Source organism: Hippocampus guttulatus, chromosome 10 (genome assembly GCF_054856545.1).
Source record: "Hippocampus guttulatus isolate MCC_2025c chromosome 10, RoL_Hgut_1.0, whole genome shotgun sequence".
NCBI lineage: Eukaryota > Metazoa > Chordata > Actinopteri > Syngnathiformes > Syngnathidae > Hippocampus > Hippocampus guttulatus.
The window spans coordinates 11129033-11153109 of record NC_141270.1 but is presented as its reverse complement, the minus strand read 5'-3'; the positions used below and the strand labels follow the sequence as shown (position 1 = coordinate 11153109).

General features: G+C 40.9%; 1 protein-coding gene across 7 annotated transcripts in view; it reads right to left on the bottom strand.

Moving 5' to 3' along the window:
- The window catches only part of LOC147199255 (neurexin-1a-like), a 196036-nt gene that overhangs the window by 65777 nt on the left and 106182 nt on the right, over positions 1–24077 (bottom strand). For all 7 annotated transcript variants that reach the window (XM_086121384.1, XM_086121385.1, XM_086121390.1 and 4 more), the window contains one exon: positions 1625–1806. In XM_086121384.1, the coding sequence (XP_085977510.1) occupies positions 1625–1806 (182 nt within the window). The remainder of the gene's footprint in view (positions 1–1624; positions 1807–24077) is intronic.

Sequence of the window (24077 nt, the reverse complement as noted above, 5' to 3'; positions counted from 1 at the left end):
CATGAAATGGGAGGCTGCGATTAGGTATGTGAGGAAAAGGGGGTGTGGGAGAGTGTATATAGAGAAATCTGGTCTAATCCCATCTCATAGAGCTAAAGATACACTCCTCCTCCAAAGAGGAGTCGAAGCAACATGAGGGAGTAAGAGGAGTGAGGGGGCGGGGGTATCTGTGGGAATCATTCTTCAGTATGTTGGTTGGTAAGAATACATTCTAATGAACACCAGCAGCAGATAGGATTGCTTTCATAGTCAATAAAACACATACAGAAGCTGCAGAGTTCCTTTTTTTTTTTTTAATTTAATGTCCAAACCGGATCATTGAAATACACCAACTTGGGATTCTGTTACTTCTCATCTCTCTGGGGCAATTTAAAAAGTTCCTTTTCTCATTTTCTCTAACAAAATGCGGCAGTCTCAGAGCCTGCCAAAATATTGTGCATTAATGAATAAGTAATTATGAGGAGGCAAACGGAATGACTGGTGATGCGAGAGGGGAAGGAATTCTCACAACCCACTGCCCCCGCCTGTAGAACATGCCTTATCAACAATTTCTCCCTGTCAATTGAATGTTGCAACAACAAGGCAACACATGAATTTGCTGTGAGCCGCAGGAGATTTCCTGTCGAATTTTTATGTCATCTTTTCTTTTACACAATCAAAAATATATGCACATACATCAAATTATGAATATCTACTATGTAAATATGATCTACACCACTGTGGTTTTTACTTTGAAAAATGTCCACTCATCAGTTGGAGGTCTTTTTTGGACTGTGTTAACATACTTTTACATGACAGTTGTCTATTGTGTGTGCAATGGAAAAATGGTTATCACCAGCACTCAGTTTTCAAATGAGCTGCAAAGCTTTGTGAAGCATATAACAAGCAACCACGAGCTCCTGAAGGTAAAAGAGGTAATGCACAATTATAGTAATTTAAGGAGTCTACACCCCCCCCCCCCCCCCTTGCCCAATTGTCTGCAAGATCATTTAAAAACACTGAATCACAGCATTGCCACATCTGACTGATCTTTTTCTGCGCATGTACTCTAATTCACGTTCTTCTTAGTGTCTTGTTAGAGTGCCGGCATGACATTTGGAAATTAACGGCGTGTATATAACAGGTTGTCGCCTTTTAAACTGGCTAGTTACACTCGGATGATGAGCTGTGCGTCAAAAATACCGAAGGCTTGGAGAGAAAAATGCCCGAAATGCATTTCCACAGCAGTGAGACACAGAGACAGATGTTCCGTTTCCTCAGAACAGGCCTGCTTATATCAAGACACAATGCCTTTGTGTAGATAGTGTGTAGACACTTGGGGCTAAGGCATAACCAATGTGTGTTGGAGTTTCCTGTGTTATGGACATGGTTTTATGTATGGGTGACGGGGGGAGCCCTATTACTTTTAGCATTATTGTTATCAGTAAGAGCGTTTAGCAACAGGTTATTACAGGTAATTATATCCAAGTCAGAGATGGACGAAAACAAACTACCCTTATTCGAAAAAGAAAACCTAAAAAAGCCGTAACATTTGGAAAAGACATTGGAATTTAGCAGGGACCTTTTCTTATGACAGCAAATTAAACACTGTTAGTGTAGCGAGTGAGTAGATTTCTCCACTTACGATGTGCAGTTTCAAGAAGTCTCCAAGACCAGAGGAGCTATCCACCCTCACCAGGACAGCATCCTTTAGGTGAGTGCTGAAGCCAATTGCTAGCCGGTCTGCCCTTGTGCTGGGCCGGTCGTTTGGCGGCCACGTGTATGTGATGATACCGCCATCTCGCCCGAATATGTACGTTGTTCCAGCTGGAGGAAAAACAAGACAACGACAAACACAACATATTAATAGAGTGCACTCCTACTCAATCTATTGAATCTATTTCAGATAGTTGAAGAAGCAAAACGCGCCTTCATTTTCTTCTCAGGGTTGGACAGCTGCGGCTTTCCAAATAATACTGCTCACTAACTCCGCTTCAGCGCTACAGCAATGCACCTGAATGCTGGTGAGTGTGCAGTCATGTCTCCGTTGCCCAAGAAACTGGCATGCACGGTCATGTCTCTCGTGCTTCATTAGTAGCCTCAGAGGCTGCAGCATTATTGACTGACTGGTCCAATTATGGCTTTTGGTGACCTCCGCACCGGCTATTTCCTGTCTCCACAAATTACATTGTTGTCTTTAGGAGACCATGGACACGACCAGGAAGATAGTGGAGTCATTCTAATTACCTTGCTACTCAGTGAGAGAGACCCCTGCGGCACGATGCCTCTAATAGATGGGTGTGTGATGCTTTCTCAAATGATGAAGGAAGTGGTCAATTAAAAATGGGAGTCTGTGCGTGAATGGAAACAGAGTAGTTTTAATGCTTGCCAGCATAGCGTTGTACGTCTGTTTTGCCGGGTGGTGCGAGTCACATAAGTTTGTTCCTTTGCTAGGACATAAAGAAGCACAATGAGATTATGATCACACTTGTCACGTTCAGTCGGTTAAAATGAACTCTGGTGTGATTTTGCTGCCCGTGCGGTTTATTGGATCAGCGCATTTTTAAAAACATTTTACAAGTGTGCATGTTGAAAATACATCTCAGCTTTTAAAATAGTCAATGAACTGAAGCTTTTGGACAGCATTTTTGTTTAGTTTTTTTTACAGAACGACTTTGGAGAGTCTCCATGAGCCTTTTTATTTTGTCCAAACCCAGGTACAAAACTGCAAATGTACAGTAAGAACAACCTAAAACTGCACGAACATAATGTATCGAACTATTGTATGTGTGATGGTGATTGAGAAAAGACATGCATCTATGGAGATGGCAAAAAAATAAAAATCCCAAATTTCCCCATCAATAATTACAAATAGCGCTGTGAGGTGTCATCTGCCTGTGAGAGTAAGGAGTAGAAAGCTGGTACAGTACAAGCGAGGGAGTGTGTTAATATTCATGGCGATAGGAAGTGTACAGCCTGAGTTTGAACAATTGATTATAAATCATTCTGACTGTAATTCCAATATTTTCTTGTAAACTAGTTCACAAGGATATAAGGCTATCAGTAAATGTCGCATTTATCCCTCTATTACATTTCCTTTCCTCTGGCTTTTCTCCATAGTGCTGTGATATAAGAGTGCCATTCCGCTGACTCATTTCCTCATTTTGGTCAATACACTGTCATGCGTGAGCAAATAAAAAACCAAAAAACAAATTGCAACATTAATTAACAATAATGTGATTAACAAATGTTATGCCAGAAGATCCGTAGCAGGATTTATTGTATTTTGTAGAACAGCATACAATTTATGAAGTAAAATTAAATACGACTTACCAGTCATGTTCACCACATGGATTTAGCGTTTTGATGTATTCACCAAATGAAAATACACTGTGTAATAGATTTGTAAGGCCAGCATACTTTGTTCCCATGAAGTCTAGGGGCTGTTGTTCCACAACTGCATGACGGATATCGTCCTCTTAACAGAGCAATTTCATGCTAGCACTGTCTGAGAGTTTTCCTCGGAGCTACCAAACACTTGCTCCATGTTACACATTATTATAATTAAGCTCTTCTAAATCATGTCAGGGTTTGCACGCACATCACCCTCAAGCAACCGCGTCCCCTCTCTGTCTCTCTAAATGATGTGACACTCACTTGAACTGGATGACACTATATTGTGATCTCAGAGAAAAATACGAAAACCGTGCTTATTTTAGAGGACTGTATGGAGTAAATCTTGCTGCTGACATTGGTTAATCAACAGCAAGTCAAGGGATAAGAAGGTTAACGAACCTATTAACGGCAGATCATAAAAAATGTTTTAAAATATAGTAATGAGCTTAAAATGAACACATTGAAATCTAAAATTCCATCAACGGTCTTAAAAAGATACACTCCTCAAGGGACTGTTGAAAAATGACCCAAATTATTAAAAACAAGTAAGGGAATGAAAAAAAGAAAGCTTCCGTGTTTCAGTGATGTGTATGAGAATGTTTTAGTGGTGGGTGAGAGCATTTCTGGAAATGAGCAAAAAAACATCCACAGTGTGTGTCAGACCACTTTAATTGTGTGTTTCAATTGCAAACGTATGAGAGAAAGAAAATAACAGTCCCATGTGTGAAAGTGTTTCATAGTGTGTGTGAAAGTAATTTATTAGTAAGTATGAGAGCGTTTTACTTGTGTGCTGAAGAGGTAATCCTGAATTGTCAGTGACGGCCCCTCGAGTACACTGGCTGTGGTCCATCCACGCCTTGGTATGATTGGCTAAAGATCACAACCACGCAGAACGCCTTTCTGCTGACCTCTAACACCACCATCATAAGGAGCCTCATATTACCACTTCTTCCGAGAAAGTAGGAAAGAATCCAATCATAATTACATAGATGTGATGGAAATATGAAAAGGAGACAGGGCTTTATAGATCGGCTTTCCATCAGCACCCCACACATCTTTCTCCCTTTTCGCTACCAAGCCTTCCTGTAATATCTGGCCGTACAAAAATAGATTACCCGACATGTGTGTGTGTGTGTTTTTTTTTGTTTACTTATTGATCATTTTCATAAATCTATATGCCATTTCAAAATGGGATCGACTATCCGGGTACTGTATATACCCATACACAATAGTATAGTAGATACTGAAGGTGGCATCAATGCAATACACAATGTCTTTATAATGGAAATGAGCTTAATTGGAGTAACAGCCACCAAATCAGTGCGCCACTGAGTGTGACATAAAAGAATTGGTTCACATTTGTTTCCGACAACACAGTAATGTATAACATAAAAAGAAATAAAAGGCTTTTCTTCAGGTGTCCTCACGGTGGGCAAACAATTAAGTGTCTTCATGATTTCTATTGGATTACTATTCCTGATACTTGTGAAATCGTTAAAACGATTTATGAGGAGTCCATTTCCCATTCAAACACTTTTAGTGTCTGTGAAGCAGTTACCTCCAATTAACGTTCTTTAAGATTTACCGACATCAGAAAAAATCATTGCATGCACACCCACGTGCATCGTTTGCCTCATTCCTGTGTCGACAATTAGATCGCCTTTTAGCTCAGTTGACAAGATGGCATATACGATGGGGCATTATAAGCGCTAATGTTTGGCTTCATAACTATTTAATTGTCTTTTGAACTCCATGTATCAACATAATGACAAACGTGAGTCCAATGACTCTAGCTGCTCTGTGTTCGGTGGCTCCGCATGCACTCTAGGCGAGTCTATGCCACTTTATGCCACGCGTCTTATGACATGCACCACCGCAGGGACGCACGATCGGGGGTAGAAGGCGGGGCTCAGAGTGCCCATTTTGCAGCAGCCAACTTTACATAATCTGCAAGTGGATATCTTCTTGTACTTTCTTTTGAATGTACTTTGCGCGGACCAATCTCCTGCATCTCCATGAGATGTAGACCGCGGGCGTCTGTCTGCGCTGAATTCAAAAGGAATGAGGGGAGCCACTTCAGTGAAACAATTTGATTTTGATCGATTCAGTGGGATCACTATTCGATTCAATATGGTATAGCTCAGTTCCAGAGGGTATGATGCAGTGAGTTTCTTTTTGTCATTTTACAATATGAATGAACAGTAGGTTATGGTTAATGTGGCAATGTGTGCAAAGCTCCAATAAAAGATGATGCTCTGACAGGAATGTTGACAATTTCTGAGTAAATTGCTTGTTGTAAATTGCTAAACGATATTGCTAATCACAGCAGCCTTGCAAAATGTGCAGCACTGAGTGTTGAAGACACTTCCTTAACTGCTCCTGTTCTGCTATTACAATAACCTATTAATACACTAAAAGTATCGCACAGTCAGCTTCACGTATTTACTCCTTTTTTCTTTATTTCATGTGATAAATCTCCCTGTTACACCTTCATCGAGGTGAGCAGAAATTGAGTTATCAGCAGAAAACACGATGCAACACGCAAGTGCTGAAGACTGTATATCCAGGGAGCAGGCAGCTCGCTTACCTTGTGCTATCTTACGTCTTGGCATTTTGGCATGTACAGTATACTGTATCACACAGCCAATAATATATACTTAAACACTTCATTGCCCACAGCTAATCTTGCCTGCACGAACATCAGGCGTGCTATTTTGGTAGACTGGCACCCGTGCACTCAACGTAACAACGGGCGGAATTTCATTTTCGCGCCAGCGCAAGTCTTGTGTAGCGTGTTTGAGGTTGTGTTGCACCTGTCTGGGCATTCCGGTGCGCCGAGTTGCCTCGTCCCTGACTCATCTGACAATTTGGTAAAAGAAAGTAATCTGCACTCGGTGTAGCAACAAGAGCATCATCATTTTCATGCCGGGGCAATAGTCTAGTTCAGCGCGTTTGTGAATTTGGCGGAGGGAGGCATTACAGTCCGGTGAGTCCCTCAGTGAGCTTCCATCAATATTTCAGGCCGTCCCAGACGGTCCGAGTCATCGGTAACAGACAAAACATGAGGCTGTCTTGTCTTTCTGATTAAATATCAGATCTAACCCATCAGGCCAAGTTGGAATCTTATGCATTTGTTTGTCTTTTGATAGAGCTACTGTATATCATATCATTTTGGGTTTAGCACTAACATGATGATATCAGTGATGATATTGATTTATATGAGAATTTCATTCAATTTCCTTGAAAAAATCAATTGTGATATTGGTGATGTAATACTTGGGAAATAGAGGAATCACTCTATGAATGTTCTGAACTCCTGGTTGATACCAGTGAGAAGAACAATGCCCTCAGGAGGGGATTTGTTTTGATGTAGCTCAAATCATTATGGTTCAAGGCATGATGGACTTCTTCAACAAATTTCTTCAACAATCACTTTATCGACTGTCAAATGGCTAATACAGTACTGTGAAATCGTCCACACAATACAGTTGTGGTACATGCCTGTCATTTGTCCTAGCACTGCTTTGCTGAGATAAGCTTTACCTCATAGAAACTGCCCTCGGGGTAGCCATACTGACCACCTCATCATGCTCTTCATGGTAAGGGCCCATCAATTCAAGGCTGAGGATAAAGCAGTCGCCCCTGGGCTGGTAACATTGTGCCATGAGTGCTCAGTCAGCCAGTGTCCCTTGAAGCAGTCCGCCCCCTCCGCTGCCATGCTCACTTGCCCTAAGCCCAAAGTGAAACACGAGCCTTGTGGAGCAGAATGGCCCATCCAGGCTGAGCTGACAAGACCCAGTGTCCTAACGGAGCACTACATCCAACGGGCCCTTTGTTGCTCCGACCAGCTGCATATCTGGCATCCCGGCCAACCGCCTTGGCGCTCATAGAGGTGTCCCACAGAATTGACAGCTTCTAATTTACTCTCTCATCATCACCTTGCCTGGTTTGCAGCGAATACACAATGCACTCTTTCACTCGGCTCAGATCAGCCATCTCGTTCGCCAGCAAACGTTGATTAGATTTTTCTGCGTCCAACGTTTAATTTGCACACATCAAAAAATAGACTGAGAGAAAATGAAGCATCATTTGATTCTCTGCTTAAAAAAAGCCTGTATGGAGGATCGTGTGCCATGAGACATTAGTGTCATCATTATTTGGGTTCAGTGAGCCTGTGTACGAGCTTGAACCAAACATCCCGGACTCTAAACATCTCTGCTATCTTCTTTATAGAAAGCAAGCAGATGTGGTGCATGTCTGCAGCTCTCGTTTGTGAAAAAAGTGCAAGAGATAATTATACAGTAAGGGGAGGCAGAAAACAGAATCCAGGGTCAGGGCTCTGATATGAGACTCAACTCGTGTGCACCATGTGCAGCCCAACCTGCGTCAGCATGGATGTAGCCCACAGACAAAAAAGATGCTTTCGGCTCACAAGGAGCAACTGCGCTTTAAAGAAAAAGTTCATCTCTTCATTAGGAATGGTCAGCACAACTGTACCACCTTGTTTCAATCCTGTTAAAGGGTACATGTGGTTCTCCGAGACAACATGGCAGCTAACGCACACAGACATACTTGCTCCTTCTTGGTCTACAGGAAGTGGAGATGTGACACAGCGTCACTGAAAGGCAAATCTGGACCAATATATGGTCTATGAAAAAGCAATCATGGGGGTATGGATGTCTCAATAACAAGCGAAAAAAGAAGCACAAGAAATAGGACAATACACACATTGGTGGTGAATCGGATTGAGGAGCAAATTGGCTGTTTAAAAACAAATGCTGAATGACTATTTTCAGTAGAGACGTCTGTATGACGTATGTACTGTATGACAATCTGAAGACAACAACAACGATCCGGCGTGTCACTCGACGGCAACTGGTGGGTGTCAGGGAAGGTGGCGTGGCGTCACATCCGTTCCTACCATGGCGCTTTGCACTAAAATTAACCAGGGGGATTTCGGGCGTATCGTTTCGGTGAATACAAGAAGAGACACAAAGATAGGAACACCAGATATAAACTTGAAAATATTGCTCCGTTTCCCCCATCAATATCTCAAAATGGGGCGTCGGACCATGTACAAGTACGTTTTGCAAAAGGTTACCGTGGACCCCTCATCCTCTCGATTTCACACATAACAAGAAAACGAGTTCCACTTGTCCAAGTATATTCATGTAGTAGTTTGAAACATTTGATGCAAAGCTCAAAAGTATATCATAAACATACATCTATTCATCATAATCAGCATAGTATACAAAGAGTATGTTTGAGGCATTTGTGGAAGGCTCTCCAAACAAACACCTATTTGCAAATGTACAGTTTTTTATGTCATCCTGTTTCCTTTTCAATGTTTACTCCCTTTGTAAGTCATGCCCAAGAGATAGCAAGCATGCCTTGGCCTTAATTGCAGAATTTGACATCCGCTTTGCTTCTTGCTTAGCCTCAAACAGCAGGGAGATTTAAATGATAACACAGTTAATTCTGGGAAACACATACTGTAAAATGATCACCAACGTTTACTTTTAATAAGTGAAAACAACATTGGATATTCAGTGCGATGTTCTGAGCTTAATATTGAATGAAGGTAATGTTACGGGATATTTTTTTGTTGAACAGATTATTGCATCCAGGTCAAAATCGGATGGCCGAAATGGTCATAAAACTATAAATGCTGCTGAATCCAATGTAAAATATCATTTGTGAGTTTTGTGGAAGCCTGTTGTTTTATCATGTTACCAATCGTAAAGATTAGCAAACTATTATTCCGTTTACACATACAACACAGTTTTGAGGCGATAGGTTTATGATGTGTTCATTTTATAATTTGCTGTAAAACAATGTTTTGCTTGTAGTGTACACAGTTTTCAGACAGCAAAAATGTATTGTTTGTATTCATGGCTATATTTAAGCACATGCATCATTTGCCTTCCCAATATTTACCACATGCGGGGGAAACCACACAGCTGCCAACAAATACATAGAAAACAACAAGAAGTGAACAAATGTGTGTGGGTTTGCATTATATTCCTACACTGTGTTTCAATATATGCTAATATTAGCGTGCACCTTGCTGTTCAGCAAGCATGTTTTTTTTTTTTTTATCAGTCATTCCCAGGAGACTGGAGGCTCAAAGAGATGGAAGGAGCAATGAGGTTGCTTAAATCCCACTCAATCCTATTACAGTGGATTAGGGCCCAGTCACTCGACTGCAGGTGAGCAATTGTATACTGCAAAGAAACGAGTTATGGCAACCCACATCCCGAGGCCCACAATTTGTGCAAAGGATAGCCATAATAATTCATCTTTCTCTTACTAAATTGTAATTTCCTGAGAGGCGCCCTGCGTGTGCTGATCAATTTTCCATTTCTGCAGTCAATTATTGTAGGCTAAGTGGGAGGTGAATGTGCATGCGTGTTTTTTTTTTTTTTGCTCAATGACAGCAAAACATCGAAAACACTTTTTTTCAGGCTTTTCTTGAGCACTTTATCTTAGCCTGCAGCACTGTAATGCTTAACACATCTAGTCATTCATACAATTTAACTGCATAGGTTGTGATGGCTGACTGATTAAGCAATGAACATTAAGTCTTTTGATGACTCAGTGGAAATGCAAAAAATGAATCTGGGGGTAAAAATGCAGTTCCCTTGTTGACTGCAACCAGCGGGGGTATTACTGATTCTGTCTCAACAAGTTGACAAGAACAACAAGATTGAGCTGCAATCCATGTAGACCTCCTCTGTGACACAACACAAATCCCTTAAGTAAGCAGGTCAGCAAATTTATTATAGTCAATGTGTGACTTAACAGTTGTATATATACTTCCATTTGTCTCACCAAGTTAATTTTCAAACTTTAAAATTGTATTATTGTGGACAATGCAGTGGAGTTAATTGACTTACACTCTCTCATTTGCGTGTGTGTGAGAAATACAATTAATCACTGCGCATAGTCGAGCGCTGAAGCTTTGGTTCGCTTCCTGTAAATGTCTTTTAGCAGCGTAATGATAAACTATGAATATCCTGACGACTTTACTGTACGTAGGCTTGGTACTGTATCACAAAGGCAAGCGGTATGGGTATTGATGAGCAGATGATTATGGTTACATATTGACAGGGAATGCTAAAATCTATCAGTAGTGGCCAAAATTCATTTGTGGTAGCCCACCGCGGATAAATGTATATGTGGGACACACTGTGGCTGAAACGATCCAATCAATAGCATTATTGGTTGGATCATTGAATTACGATATGTTGGCCAGTAAAAAAAAGAATAACATCTGCATAATATAAGCCGATCAGATATCGCTGATCAGATCGCTGGAAAGTTGAGAATATACTACACATTCAAAAATAACACTAAAAAGGTGAGATGAACTGATGATTTTTCCCATCGTTAAAAATGCCCGTCCAAAACCATTTTTTTAACTGACAGCCCCCCCCACCCCCAACATTCCCTAAGATAGCCGCAAAGCACTACTCACGTCCAAATTGAATTCACTTCAACCTACTCTTTGTCACAATTCAGTCTTCTGTACTGAATGTTCAATTTCAGTATTCAAATGTATTCAACAATTTGCCAATTGCTCTCCAAGATTTTTTGATGATAGATTTATTTACCTTAAAATACATGAGCCAGAATGTCTATACAGATTGTCGGGATGTCAGAAGGCACAAAACATGTTGCTGATGATTACACCATGTCTCAAGCCGACAGAACTCTCTGAATCAAACTCAGGCAGGACCCAGGCATTCAAGGGGCACATATCCTCTTGAGTACCAATGGAGGGGGTCTCTTTCTCTCCCTCGTTCATGCTCTCATCTTCCAAGTCTCTAATCTGAAACCGGACACATTACTCAGCTCAACCTTCCCTGCTCACCACACGCACAGTCAGGTCTCATTTCCCTTCATGCCATCTATAGTGTGGTCCCCACTGGAACCACACCGACCACTGCAGGCACAAAAACACTACCCACTCAGTCTGCTTGGATGGGCTCTGCACACCAACAAGAAGGTGGTTTGGGCAGGGGAAAAGGAAAATAAGAGGGTTGTGGGAACAAAGGCTAGCAAAGAGGAGATGAGACGAGGCACTCTCCATAGGTTACCATCAGATGCAAGAATGTTAAAGAGCTGAAACCTGTGCATACGTAGAGGGAAATGCTGTCCATCACAGGGAAAAAAGAATACTAGTATGGCCTTCAGTCCCTTATCCATGGGTCAGTAACCATCTAGGCCCCCTCTAGATTACAGTAACATGTACCCAGATCCCTATCAACACAGCTATCACCACCACTGCCTCACAGAAGCACAGATACTGTCATCTTCACACTCTCGCATCAACTCAGAGACATGGAAGTAATTGTATTAAACAAGCCCACAACATACCGGCGAGTAGAACAACGCCACAGATACTCCCTTCTCTCTTCTTCCGCCTCAAAATGTTTCCTTTTCCCAAGACTCAAACTTCTTATTTCTTACTTCTCAAGTCTTCATTCAACCCCACTTCGTCTGTTATTCTGCCATATAGTGATATGACAGAAATGTCTGCCCTTCAACTGAATGTCAGTTGCAACATTTAAAACTGACTCAAGCCTCTTTAATACAATACATGGAGATAAATTGAGAGGAACGTGTTCATTGATTCATCAATCTAATATTTTGCTAAAAACTCCTTAGTTCCAGATGAATTCTCATTCATCATCATAACCAAACATTTTGGACAGTTGTATTGTTCTAAATCTGAGGACATTTTACATAAGGCACTGTTCTGTTTGAGCATGTGCAGAGAGCAATGTCCATGAAGCCACAATTCTATCAAATACCTTAAGCATATTTATGATGAGTCAGAAAATCGTATCTCCTGCAACATTGGTAACCATTGGACTCACAAATGCTGTTTTTAGATGAATAAAGTGTTCACACAGGAGCCAAAATATATTTAAAATTGCAAAGTTATGTTCAAACCCATTTTACATTAAATGTTCAATTCCTGCTGGTGAAATGGGCAGATAGAAATGATATACAGTAGAGTAAAAAACAAAATGGCCAAATTTAATCATAGCAATGCAAGCCCAGTTAAAAAAAAATCAGATAATCATACTTAAATGTATTGGAACAACAGTGAAAGGCATGTGGATATACTGTATGTGAACACGGTGGATATGAGTGGACTTTAACATCTCGACACAAGTGTCTGTTTTGCACATGGAGAAAATAAAAAGTCAAAATCATTGAGGCTTGCACAAGAATTTCGAATATAATCAAAACAACTGTTCGTAGTTAATTGCAGCTGTAAACAGACACGCCTGAGAGAAGACAAACCCCATGAAAATCAAGTAATGTGCATCACAGCAAAGACAACAGGAGGCTTTATCCTAGAGCCAGGTACCATGTTGATTAACATGACTTCCATTTTGTTTTTATGTACCCCTCCACATGCTGCTCGACCTGAAATGTAATCACATTAGCGAGAGAGCTTATCTTCACTCTGTGCCTTAGTAAACTCTTAATAATGGCTCAGAGGAGATTCTTGAATATTAGGTCATGAAATATGCCCCCGGGATCTTTGGGGAGAACTGAGCATTGTCTACCAAAGATCGGTCATTCATGGCCAGCAAACACCCTGTAAGAGTTAAACTGATCATTTCCGAGAGGCTCTGTATGGTAGTGTACATCACCTTGCTTTTAACAACTCCATTGTCCGATAACACACTCTCAAAATACCATGGCTTGCGCTACTCTTATCGGTGGCAGATTATTTCCTGATCGAGAAAGGGGGATTAGTTCAGCAGTACCCAAACAGCCAGACTGTGGACTGACAAAATGCTGTGGATCAGTACGTTCCATGCCCGTAGTTACATTCACATTTACGGCCAATTCAGAGTCTTCACTGAACCCAACATGCATGTTTTTGAACTGTGAAGCTGACATGCTAACCACATTTTCTTTCTTTTAACAAAAAATAAATAAAACTATATAAATAATTGTATATAGAAGGTTAACATTACATCCCTGTTCAATTGCCTGTGTTTGTGGAATTGAAAAATACTTTTTCAACTTTTAATGTGACCTTGACAGCGTGTTTTTGAGATGGGGTGGGGGGGGGGGGTCCACACCATTAAAAAAAAAAAGTCTCCCAAAAACATCCACCAAAATGTGTTATGGTCTGATGAAAACAAAAAGGTGAAATGCTTTGCATATAACTCCAAAAGGTACCCTTTGGTGAAAACACAAAATTGCTCATCACCAAAAGAACACCATATTCTACAGTGTAGCATGGTGGAAATAGCAGAAAGTGTGTGTTGGCTGCCATTTAACGTGAGTTGGTTTAACAGGTTAATTTTGAACACAGCAGCAACCTTGATGTGCACACTTACAATACTACATTATTTGGTTTGTTTGTTTTTTGAAAAAAAAAATCATTTTTCTTTTCAAGGTGGCCCTGCAGTCCAGTGGTTATGCGTACATTATAACTGTAGTGCGTTGGGACCTCACAGTGCAGAGGTACTGGGTTCAATTCCAGTTTCGGCCTTCCTGTGTGGAGTTTGCATGCTTGCGTGGGTTTTCTCCGGGTACTCCGGTTTCCTCCCACGTTCCAAAAACATGCTTGGCAGGCTAATTGAACACTCAAAATTTTCCCTAGGTGTGAGTGTGAGCGCGGATGGTTGTTCGTCTCTGTGTGCCCTGTGATTGGCTGGCAACCGGTTCAGGGTGTCTCCCGCCTACTGCCCAAAGACAGGTGGGATAGGCTCCAGCACCCACGGCGACTTTGTAAGGATAAGCGGATGGGAAAATGGATTTTTCTTTTCAATTGAGTTGTGCAAGTTACAGGTTACAAATTGTTTTACTCTGCTGTCTGGAGCCAGTTTGGCCTTGCAAATGAGAATCTGTTCTCAGTTGTCTTTCCGGAATATATTCAATTAAAAAAAAAAGTTGTATTGTCAGAGTTGTTTTGTTTTATCACGAGCATCTGTATCTTTTGGTGCTCTGGCGAAGTAGGTTTACAAATTAACTAACTCTGTAACTCAAATATGTTTCAGCAGAGAGACATTGGATGATGACAAAGCGGAACAATACACTGTCAAGAAATAATAATATTAATATTAATAATAATAATACCAGAACACCTTCTTACTGTGGCTATTAGCTCTCTTATGAGGATTGGATATATTTCAAACTGCTTCACCACATGGAGATACGGTTCATAGCGCCCATGAATTCTCATTTGGGGTGATTTGTATTCACTCTGCATTTTGTATGTTTAGTTATGCACGGACAGAAAAACAAAGTCACTTGAAAATTGTTTGAGTTGTAAAATGGTTGAGGACAACTGCAGTGGAGCATACATGTGAAGTGGGTGTATCTGGATGACATCATCTTCACAATAGTAGTGATTGTGTCAACTCATGCTTGTATTGCTGAAGTATCCTGGTCTGTCAGTGTAGTATGAATGCAGCCCCATGAGGATATAAAGGTCCTCTTTGCGCTCAAGATGGGCCTAAAGAAGAGGCTTAACACCTTGCAGAGCTGGAGACGACATGTTTGTCCGTCCCAAACACCCTTGGGCAACACGGAGCGCCACAATGTTCTAATCCTGTCTAATCTGGACACAGTGGAGCATTTGGAGAAAGGGATATGGCTAATCTCATAGAGACATAAAGGGCACTTTGCTGAGGCAGACAAAGAAAGGATAGACTCTAAACCTGATGTATATATGTATATATACACATACACACACACTCACACACACAATATTATAAATAGTACAAAGATGAAATACGGTCGATGCATGTTGACAACAAATTCAATTTTTTTTTTCAAGGCGTAACACTATTCAAAACTGGACCGAATACTCACTGTGCCCAGCCCTTAGGGACGCAGGGGATCTGTGGATAGCAATAGGCACAATATGTTGACGTTTGTTCTCTTGGGAGAGTGGAACATGGTGGAGACTCTCCACTGCACCTGGTTCTGACCCTGCCACAGAGCCCAGAGCCAAAGCAGTGATCCACAACACCAGGTGGGCAAGGGAAGCCCAATTGTGGTGAAGGGGCTCTTCCAGAGGTACCAGGGGAGTGGTCCATCCCACCAGCATCTTTCTTGAGTGGCTTGTTGAGGCTTTAGATTTCAGATGGAATTTTAGTTATCTTTAAAGCCCATAGTTCTCACCTCACAAATTCTCAGTGTACAGAGATTGACAGACAGATCCACAGGGGAGAAAGTGTACACCACAAAAATGTCTTTTATGTTATTTATACTTCTTGTTGGTTTATGTCGAGTTAAGAAATCCAGATCAGCATGAAAAGATGGAAAGAAGTAAAAAACAATCTAAAGCAAAATCAAAAATTGAGGACAATAAATAAACGATGGAAATCCCCTTCTTGAATCCCACACAGATCTGCTTTTTTTTTTTCTTATGAAACTAGTAACATCTTACAACTAAGACTCTGTATTCCAAAAGATGTAACTGGAAGAATAAGCCAGCTTCAATGGCACAGTACAAAGTGGAAGGCTTCAGAAAAGCAAAACCCATAGTTCCTTCATTCTTCTCCTCCTGTGCTCTCAAAGGTTGTCCAGAGGAATGGAAACATAGTTAAATCCGAGTCTCTTTTGCATGTGTTGGACGGTTGCGATGCGGCTTTTAGTGCACCTGTGGGTTAGTCAGGTAGCACAGTCGCTCTCCATCCAGAGATGTGAGCTCTCAATGAAACAGTGGCACCTGGGAGAAGAAAACAACAAAAAAAGCCCTGTGCAGGAAACACACGCTCACGCGCAGGCAGCATCAACCGCGCTGTTCCAGAAGATGTGCGCAGGAGGACTCGGGGAGAGAGAAAGGGAAAGAGTAGGGGAGGAGTAGGACTGAAGGGAGGGGGTGCTCAGCAGCCAGCCAGGAAGCGAAAGGCGAGAGTGGCTATGCAAATGGGCAGCATGCACACAGTGAATCACTGGAGCCGAAGAGCATTGCAGGAATTGGAGCTATGCCCCCAAGCTCTGATTCCGTTTTTCACAACGACCCCCCCCCCTTCCCTCTCTCTTCAACACTCTCTTCAATACGGATACTGGGGGGGGGGGGGGGGGATTAAGGAACAGTTACATTCATTTTTACTCTCTTTTTCAATAACTCTTGTTCTGCTCCATAACCCACTCACTTTCATCCCTGTTGATTTTGAGAGGAAACTTGATGTTATTCCCCTTAATCAACAACTAGATCAATATATTCCATTTATTCCTTACTTACTTTTAAGAATTGTTCAGCCTTGACAGTTTGCTGTTTACTGCAGGCACAACTGAACAAGCGTGATCCTGCTTCAGCACACAAAGGCAGTTCATAAACAACAATATACGATTGTATACAGTACACTTTGTACTGTGCTAAGGTCTGCTCTGCCTGTTAATAAAGGACCATTAGTCACAAGAGAGGGTCTGCAGATGGCAGCCATGGTGCACAGTGTGTGCCGCAGAAGCCGAGAGAACATGTGGACATTAAAGCCCCGCTGACAAACCCGATCGGGTTCAGCTGGGAAGGTTGCTTAAGTGTTTAAAGTTCAGACTGGAAGCAGACAAGACTCAGACTCGCATTGTGTCTGCCACTGCCCAGCCTGCTCACCACTGAAAAGTAATGAGCATTCAAGAAGGAAATCCTCGATGCATTGCAGATCAGGTTTTCTTCGGCCCAGGGGACAAGGTCATGTGACTGTGTGTTTGTGACTTTACATAATTTCAATAACCTCTTAGCGTGGTGCAGTCGTTCTTGCAAAAAGAGATGTGTTTGTACTCTGGTAATTATAAATTGCAATCGGCATAACGATGCCCAGTCAGAAAATATATATAATGGCTGCTTGTCAAGTACCAATAATTAATACATGAACAGTAAAAAAAAAAAAAAAAGTACGCAGAACAGCATAATTTTGGTTTGTACAGTAGCAGAAATGCTGCGTTGTGCAGCGTCTACATTTAATGACATCATCTCAGTAGTAACGCTCTAATAATCAGGTTCATTGTTAGTTGCTTGTTCATTTGTGCCCCCAAGTGGTGACTAAGTAAAGTGCATGAGGTTGTGTTTGTCCAGATTGATGAGAGAAAGGCTCTCCAGACACAGGAGATATCAGGTTAGGCTGCTGACTCCACACTAAAACGCCCCTTTGACTGAGTGTAAAGCCTCGCATTTTGTTATCATTCACAAACTGACCATGACATAACAATGCTTTAGGAGAAACAGCAGGATGAAGAAAGACAAGAAAGCGTGCCTGAGCCCCACTGAGACAAATGCATTCACATTTTTGAATTGGACATCTAGAAGAAAACCACAAATGCTGACAAACGACCACCCCCCTCGATCGCCACCGGAGGTGAAATAGGATGTAATCGAGCGTAACTTCTTTTAAGCCGGTGTAGCTTCATTTATATGATGCCACTGTTGACGCAGGGTAGCTCAAGCATGAACGCCAAGCCATGCATTTACTAGGTGCACCTGCTTTGTGATGCAGTGACTCGTTCGTGTTGGGCCCAGAAACATATGTGGCGCTAGACAACAATGAGCATGAGCAGCAGGGTAAGGGAGCATAATGTGTCAATAAGGTAGGAAAATCCCATTTTGCCACATTTCAATTGAACGCGTGTAGTATTTCAAGTAGAGTCTCGGGAGTGTCTGTTTGGATTGGTTCTGGATAGGGGTGCAACACTAGATCTCAGAGTGAAGGTTGTCACTTTGGAGTTACACAAGTCACAAGGCCATCAGCTTGTTCAGTTTCAATCCACATGTACATCAGCTGCCCTCACTCTCAGTTATCACCACAGCCACGACAATCTTTGCCAATAGGAAACAAACCCTCTCATCTTCTGATCAACGAGCAGCATTCTAATGGAATTGGATTTATTGAAGTCGCAAAGCATATCAGTACACAAGCGACAATATGAACCAACGTTTCGGCTTTTGTAAAACAAAATTCTGCCATTGAAGACGCTTATTATTATGCATGCGGTGAGTCCTGCACACCTGAAATGAAAAAAAAAATTCTAATAAGAAATAATGCACTGATCTCGATGTAAATTGGGCTTTGGATAATCATAAACTTGACACTCAGGTTCATTAAATTGACAGAGACATCCACGTGTAAGATTTAGCGGACAGTTGGCTATCTCAGGAAAACATGAATATAAAGAATTAAAGAAGGTACCTTTTCAGCCCTCAATAAATTATCCAATGAAATGGAACAATAGACTTGAGGTAATGCATGACAGTATACAGTGCACTTGCAGGGAAAAGAAAAACGTTTGACCTCATCATATATAACAGTAGTTCTTAATATTTAGAACATAACCTTTGGTCATTGCCAAAAATATGTATATTCAAGGGATGACCTTATGTGCACAAAATACATCCGATTTCCACATTAGCGATGACATCACGGCGCTAATCATTTCCTAAATCCCCAAAAATATATATCGAGCCTGTACTTAGTCAATAACATTAAAACAACCTTGCACATAAATGCAAATTGAGGTTATAGTTGGATGTGTGCATCGGTACATCCCTCTTGCTTCTGTCTGTTGCTTAGCGTGTGTGTGGATATGCAGAAAAAATGTGTCCGCAAATGCATAAACTAAATCCTGACTGTCAGTGAGAGAGATAGGGGTCGTAGGTCATCAGCTTTCTGGAGGCTTTCCCTCTATCTTGTCTGACAGTTCCCAAGATGCAGGGGGCTGCCGAGACACTGCGGTCTGTCCATCTCTGTCTATCTGTCTCTCCCGAAAGCCCAGTCCATCACTTCTCTTCTCAGAGCTCGCCATCTTAAACAGGTCAAGGACGGTCCGCCTCCCACTTGAGGAGAACACCTTTGTCAAAGAACTGTGTTAACTAGAACAATGAATTCACTAATTGAAGTTGCTCCTTTCCAAATACAAAAAAAAAGTAAATAAATAAAAGAAAATACTCAGCCATTGCCTCCTGAATTAAAGAAAATCTTTGCAAAATAGCTCTCAGACAAATGTAAATACTTTTCTTTCAACACAAATGCTATCCAGTAATGATAGCGAAGAGAAGAACTGATTGCATGGAGTGTTCTATAAAAGAGTCTCCTTCAGACATAGGGTTTATGGGGCCAGTATTAGTTCTGCACTTCTCTCCATGTCTCTTGCTCTTCAATTTCAGTTGAACTTCATATCTGGAGCATTTTCGATTCATATTCCCCTAGTAGTGGGAAACTATAGTGGCATAAAGCTCAGTTGACTTGATATAAAATGGGGGAAAACACAATGTGGAGGTTGGACTTCACTACAGAGTGACACATGTGGGTATCGTATTCGAATTGTATGTTGACGTGATACAAGAACAAGTGCTGTGCCTTTATCGTGAAACACAAGGTCAGGAGATGTTGAAAAATTTTGTTTTCTGGTAAGCCCTCAGATGATGCGCTCTTATAAATAGCTGACCATAAATGTACAGTACTGCAGTTGTGTCGTAGAGGCAAGTAAAAAGTGTTGTACGCATGATGAGAGGGTCGCAAAATAAAACATCTGGGATAAAAAGAGTGTTTTTCACGTATTTTGTAGGTCAGACTGTCATTATAGGGCTACTGTACCTTCACATCTGACACCTATAGCCCAAGAGCTCTCGAAAACATTGTTTCCTAATTTTATTATATTTTACATGAGCAAAAAAAAAAAAAAATAATAATAATCCACTGCAACCACACAAAAATGTCCCCAAAAATAAATTATATAGGTTTATTATGTACCTTCTGCCATGTATTGGACGAGCAGTTAATTGTTCTGCCTGTTATGTTACGTCATTGCTGGCATGGATAGCTAAAGAAAGATACATTATTTATCGATATGCATTCTTTTCGGACCAATTCACTGAAACGGACTACTTTCCCACAGCTCACTTGATGATCTCTCACGGCACACTCGTATGCTCTGACGCACTGGTTTGGAATCACTGCTCTAAGAAAGGTTAATAGCTTTCCCCCACCCAGCTTCATCCCCATCCAACTCCAGAAAGCGAGAACCATCCGATGCGATATGTGCCGCCAGGCTGCTTGGGAGTGGCAGCCAATGCACCAAATGTTTTGGCTGAGAATATCCTAAATCCCTATTAAGCAGGACTCTTACTTAAACCACTTAAATCGAGACGGCGGTATAGGTGGAAATGAATTTTCCCCAAGATAGTAAGCGATCGCATGTGCCAGCTTGCTGCTTTCTACAGCTAGGGACCCGTGAAACCTATATCTGTCCTCCTTAAATGAAAAACATGAGATTGCACGAAGTCAAGGAGACTTTCGAAGGTTGAACTGACTTTTCTGTAACGGAGAAAGAGAGGGATGGCTTTAGTTTAATCCCTGGGTGCTTGGAATGAAAGCTCCGTGGGCCACGGGGGACAGACGCCTGTTTGCTGTTCACTGAAAAGCTTGTTTCATTGGCTTTGGAGATGTATTTAAGCCTATATGTATACAAGAACACCCATCCATCCATTTTCTCTACCACCTGTCCTAATTAAGGTCAAGGATTAGTTAGACTATCCCATCTCACACTTCTCATCAACCTCATATTGACACCTATAGGAAATTTAGAGTCTGCATTTAACATGAAACCCTGAACCTCAGAACTGTGAGGCATGTGTGCTAAACTCTAGTTCACCGCATGCTGCCCTATTCAAGAACATTGTTTGCTTATTTATTTAGTTTGCTGACATTTATTGAGCTCTTTTGTGCGAATCCTGTTGACCAAGAAAGGCAATAAATCTGATCCGATTTAATCACTGTCCTAATTGCAAGTTCTCATACAGTATGATATGAAACACTGCCTTGTTTACAGACGACTTCCACCAAACACAGTGTCCATGCAAGGCAATGCCACATTAGTGCAATTTTTGCTTTACAGTGATGCTAAGTGCAATACTTTTTCGTTTAGTGAGATGTTTAACTGACAAACGTGGTGAGAACCCAGTAGGGCAGTTCAACACATACTTCATCAAAATCTTAATTTGTCCTGGGTTGTGAACAAAGAACTGCATATTTAATGATCAGGTATAAGTCACTCGTGCACAACCCTGAGGTCTGGAAAAGAACACATGAGCCATCAAATGGTGTAATCCAAGCTAAAACCAGTGACGCCAGCAATTACGGCACCACCAAAGAGCAGATTCGGTAATCGCACTTAATTCAGTATGCTGCGCTTTACCTATTTACTAGGTCAGCTAAAATATGTTAATGATTCCACAAAAAAAACGTGGGAAAAGTTTTAGCAGCCATCCAGATTTCACAAGAAAGACACTCTCTATGTCTGGTTTAAATGCCCTCAGTTGAAGTCACTGATCTGACACAGATACCCATTTGAATTGAGGGCCTCCAACAGCATGAGGAAATAACTGAAAATAAGTGTGACGTGTAGTGACAACTTATTTGGAGTTTGGGTGCGATGTGAGGGTAATAGAACAAATAATAAGGCCCACACAAGCCACATTTTTGTTTTCGTAAAAGCTACTAAATATTAATCAGCCAAACTTGACATGAATAATTCCACTGATATGAAATTACTATACCCTCAACAATAGTTAAACTCCAATGAAAAATGACGGTTGGCTGTGTTGTATTTTTTGCAGGCGTGGAAATAGGGAAATGAGGTTGTAGCTGCTAAAGAGAGGGACCCCCCTCCCCCTCCACACACACACAAAAAACTAAACAAAAGGGCCCTCTTATATGTTCCATTGTTTGTTAAAAACCAGCGTAGGCTTTCAATACATGATGAAACCATATATTTTCTGATGCGTGCAATCAAATGGGGCCACATACAGAGTAAATAGAATATTACTTTGTTGTGATAGCAAAGGCAAGTGGCTAAAACCCCCCATGGCCACCGAGCTGGCCTGGTTATCCCCTTGAAACAAATTAAGTGGTTTAACCCATCCACTGTATTCTATTGACCGCTTGATTGCCTGCATGCTAGGGTAAGCACTCGCTTGCCTTTATGTATGTCTTCAATGAAACCCAAGTTCCCTGCTTTACCCTTAACATCAACAACATATTGACTTTCTAAATCAGGAGTACTCAATAGTAATTACAATACTATTTCATGGGTGCTCTAAGGTCTTGACATTATTACGTGAGTATTAAGTCAATCAATGGGTCATGATACAACCATCTTTGATGCTTGGTAAATGTCTTCCTGAAGTGTCATAGCTGGAATTTTGTATCATTCAGATCATTATTAGATCATTCTGTACTGATCATTGTGTGGCTCCACCGATGTCATAATTATGTAAAATGGTGACACTAAATTCCTGTACGTGCACTTATATTCTCACCAAAACAAAATCTTTGTTATTTATTTATTGCAATCCTGTCATGCTTATCTGTGTATGTGGTACAACTTGGCTTCCAAGTGCACATTTGTGATACTATTAAACATATATTATTATCTTAATAATTCATGAAGGTTAGTTTTTATTTTGTCTTTTTATTTTTCTTGTATTATTATTACTATTATTATTTCACTGTGTTCTAAATCGTGCTTAGAACAAGTTTGTTAGCTTTTATTCATTTTAATTTTTCAAATAGACTGATTTAGTTTGTTTTGATTCATTTTACAATTAGTTGTTTTTTAATTGATGCAGTGTTTGTCAAATGTAACACGAAAATATTAGGTCACTGCATAATAAAGTAAACTACAATCCACAAGATTGACCTTCCTTCTTCTGTACGAACATACAGCAATACCGAGAAAAAAAAAAAAATTACATTTACTTGTGACCGAGTATATACTGGGTCAGCCACATTAGAAACTCATGGGGTAAGCCCTGTCTTTGCCCCTTGGGCTGATAGAATGGCGATACGAGTGCACTACTTCCATTGTTGCTCCAATATTGACATAGCAGTAATAGCTTAGAATACATGAAGGGGTGAATGAGCAACCAAGCAAGGCAAAAGTTGCGTGAAGCTCAGGCGTACTGTACTTAGTCGCCTTTTCTCGACCCACTTAAGCTCAATAGCAAACAGCATTCTGCTTGTCTTGAAACATTACCTTCAGACACTTGACCCCTGCAGGCAAACTCCCTGAGGTGGTCTAGACTGGACATTTCGCCCATCCACATGCCAATGATGTATTCATGCACGCACATGCACACACACAAATACACACATCCACATATGTAAACACTGATTCTTCTTTCAAACTGGGATTTTAAAAGCCCAGGACAAAGGAAAAGATCAACAACAGAAAATATTAAGTGTCAAACCAGTTCCCGATGATACTGTCCTTTTGGTGGATCACCTGATTGTTTTTTTTTTTTGTTTGTGTTTGTGGTTCAATGTTGATGACTAAACAACTTCAAACCTCAAACCACAAACAAACAATATTTTAGGGAACCTGTCTCAGGCTAATAGGCACGGCAAGTAGTTGACAAATATCCCCAAACGCCAGGGGTATATCATGCTTTACATCACAGAGCAGCTGTAAATGTTAATAGGTAATGTAAATACATGCTGCCATCTTGGAGTTTTGCCCATAGCGTAATTAATCGCACAGCTTGAGTAGGCTTATTATATTTTGCTGGTACAACACAACAGCAATTCCATATCATGTTAATGAATAATATCAAGGTAGTAGGCAAGATAGTAAAGCTACATTTAGGAAAAATCATTAAGCTCCACGTGATTTCCTGAATCCATCCACTGTGTTCTAAATTGCCTGCTCTTTCAAAAAAAAAAAAA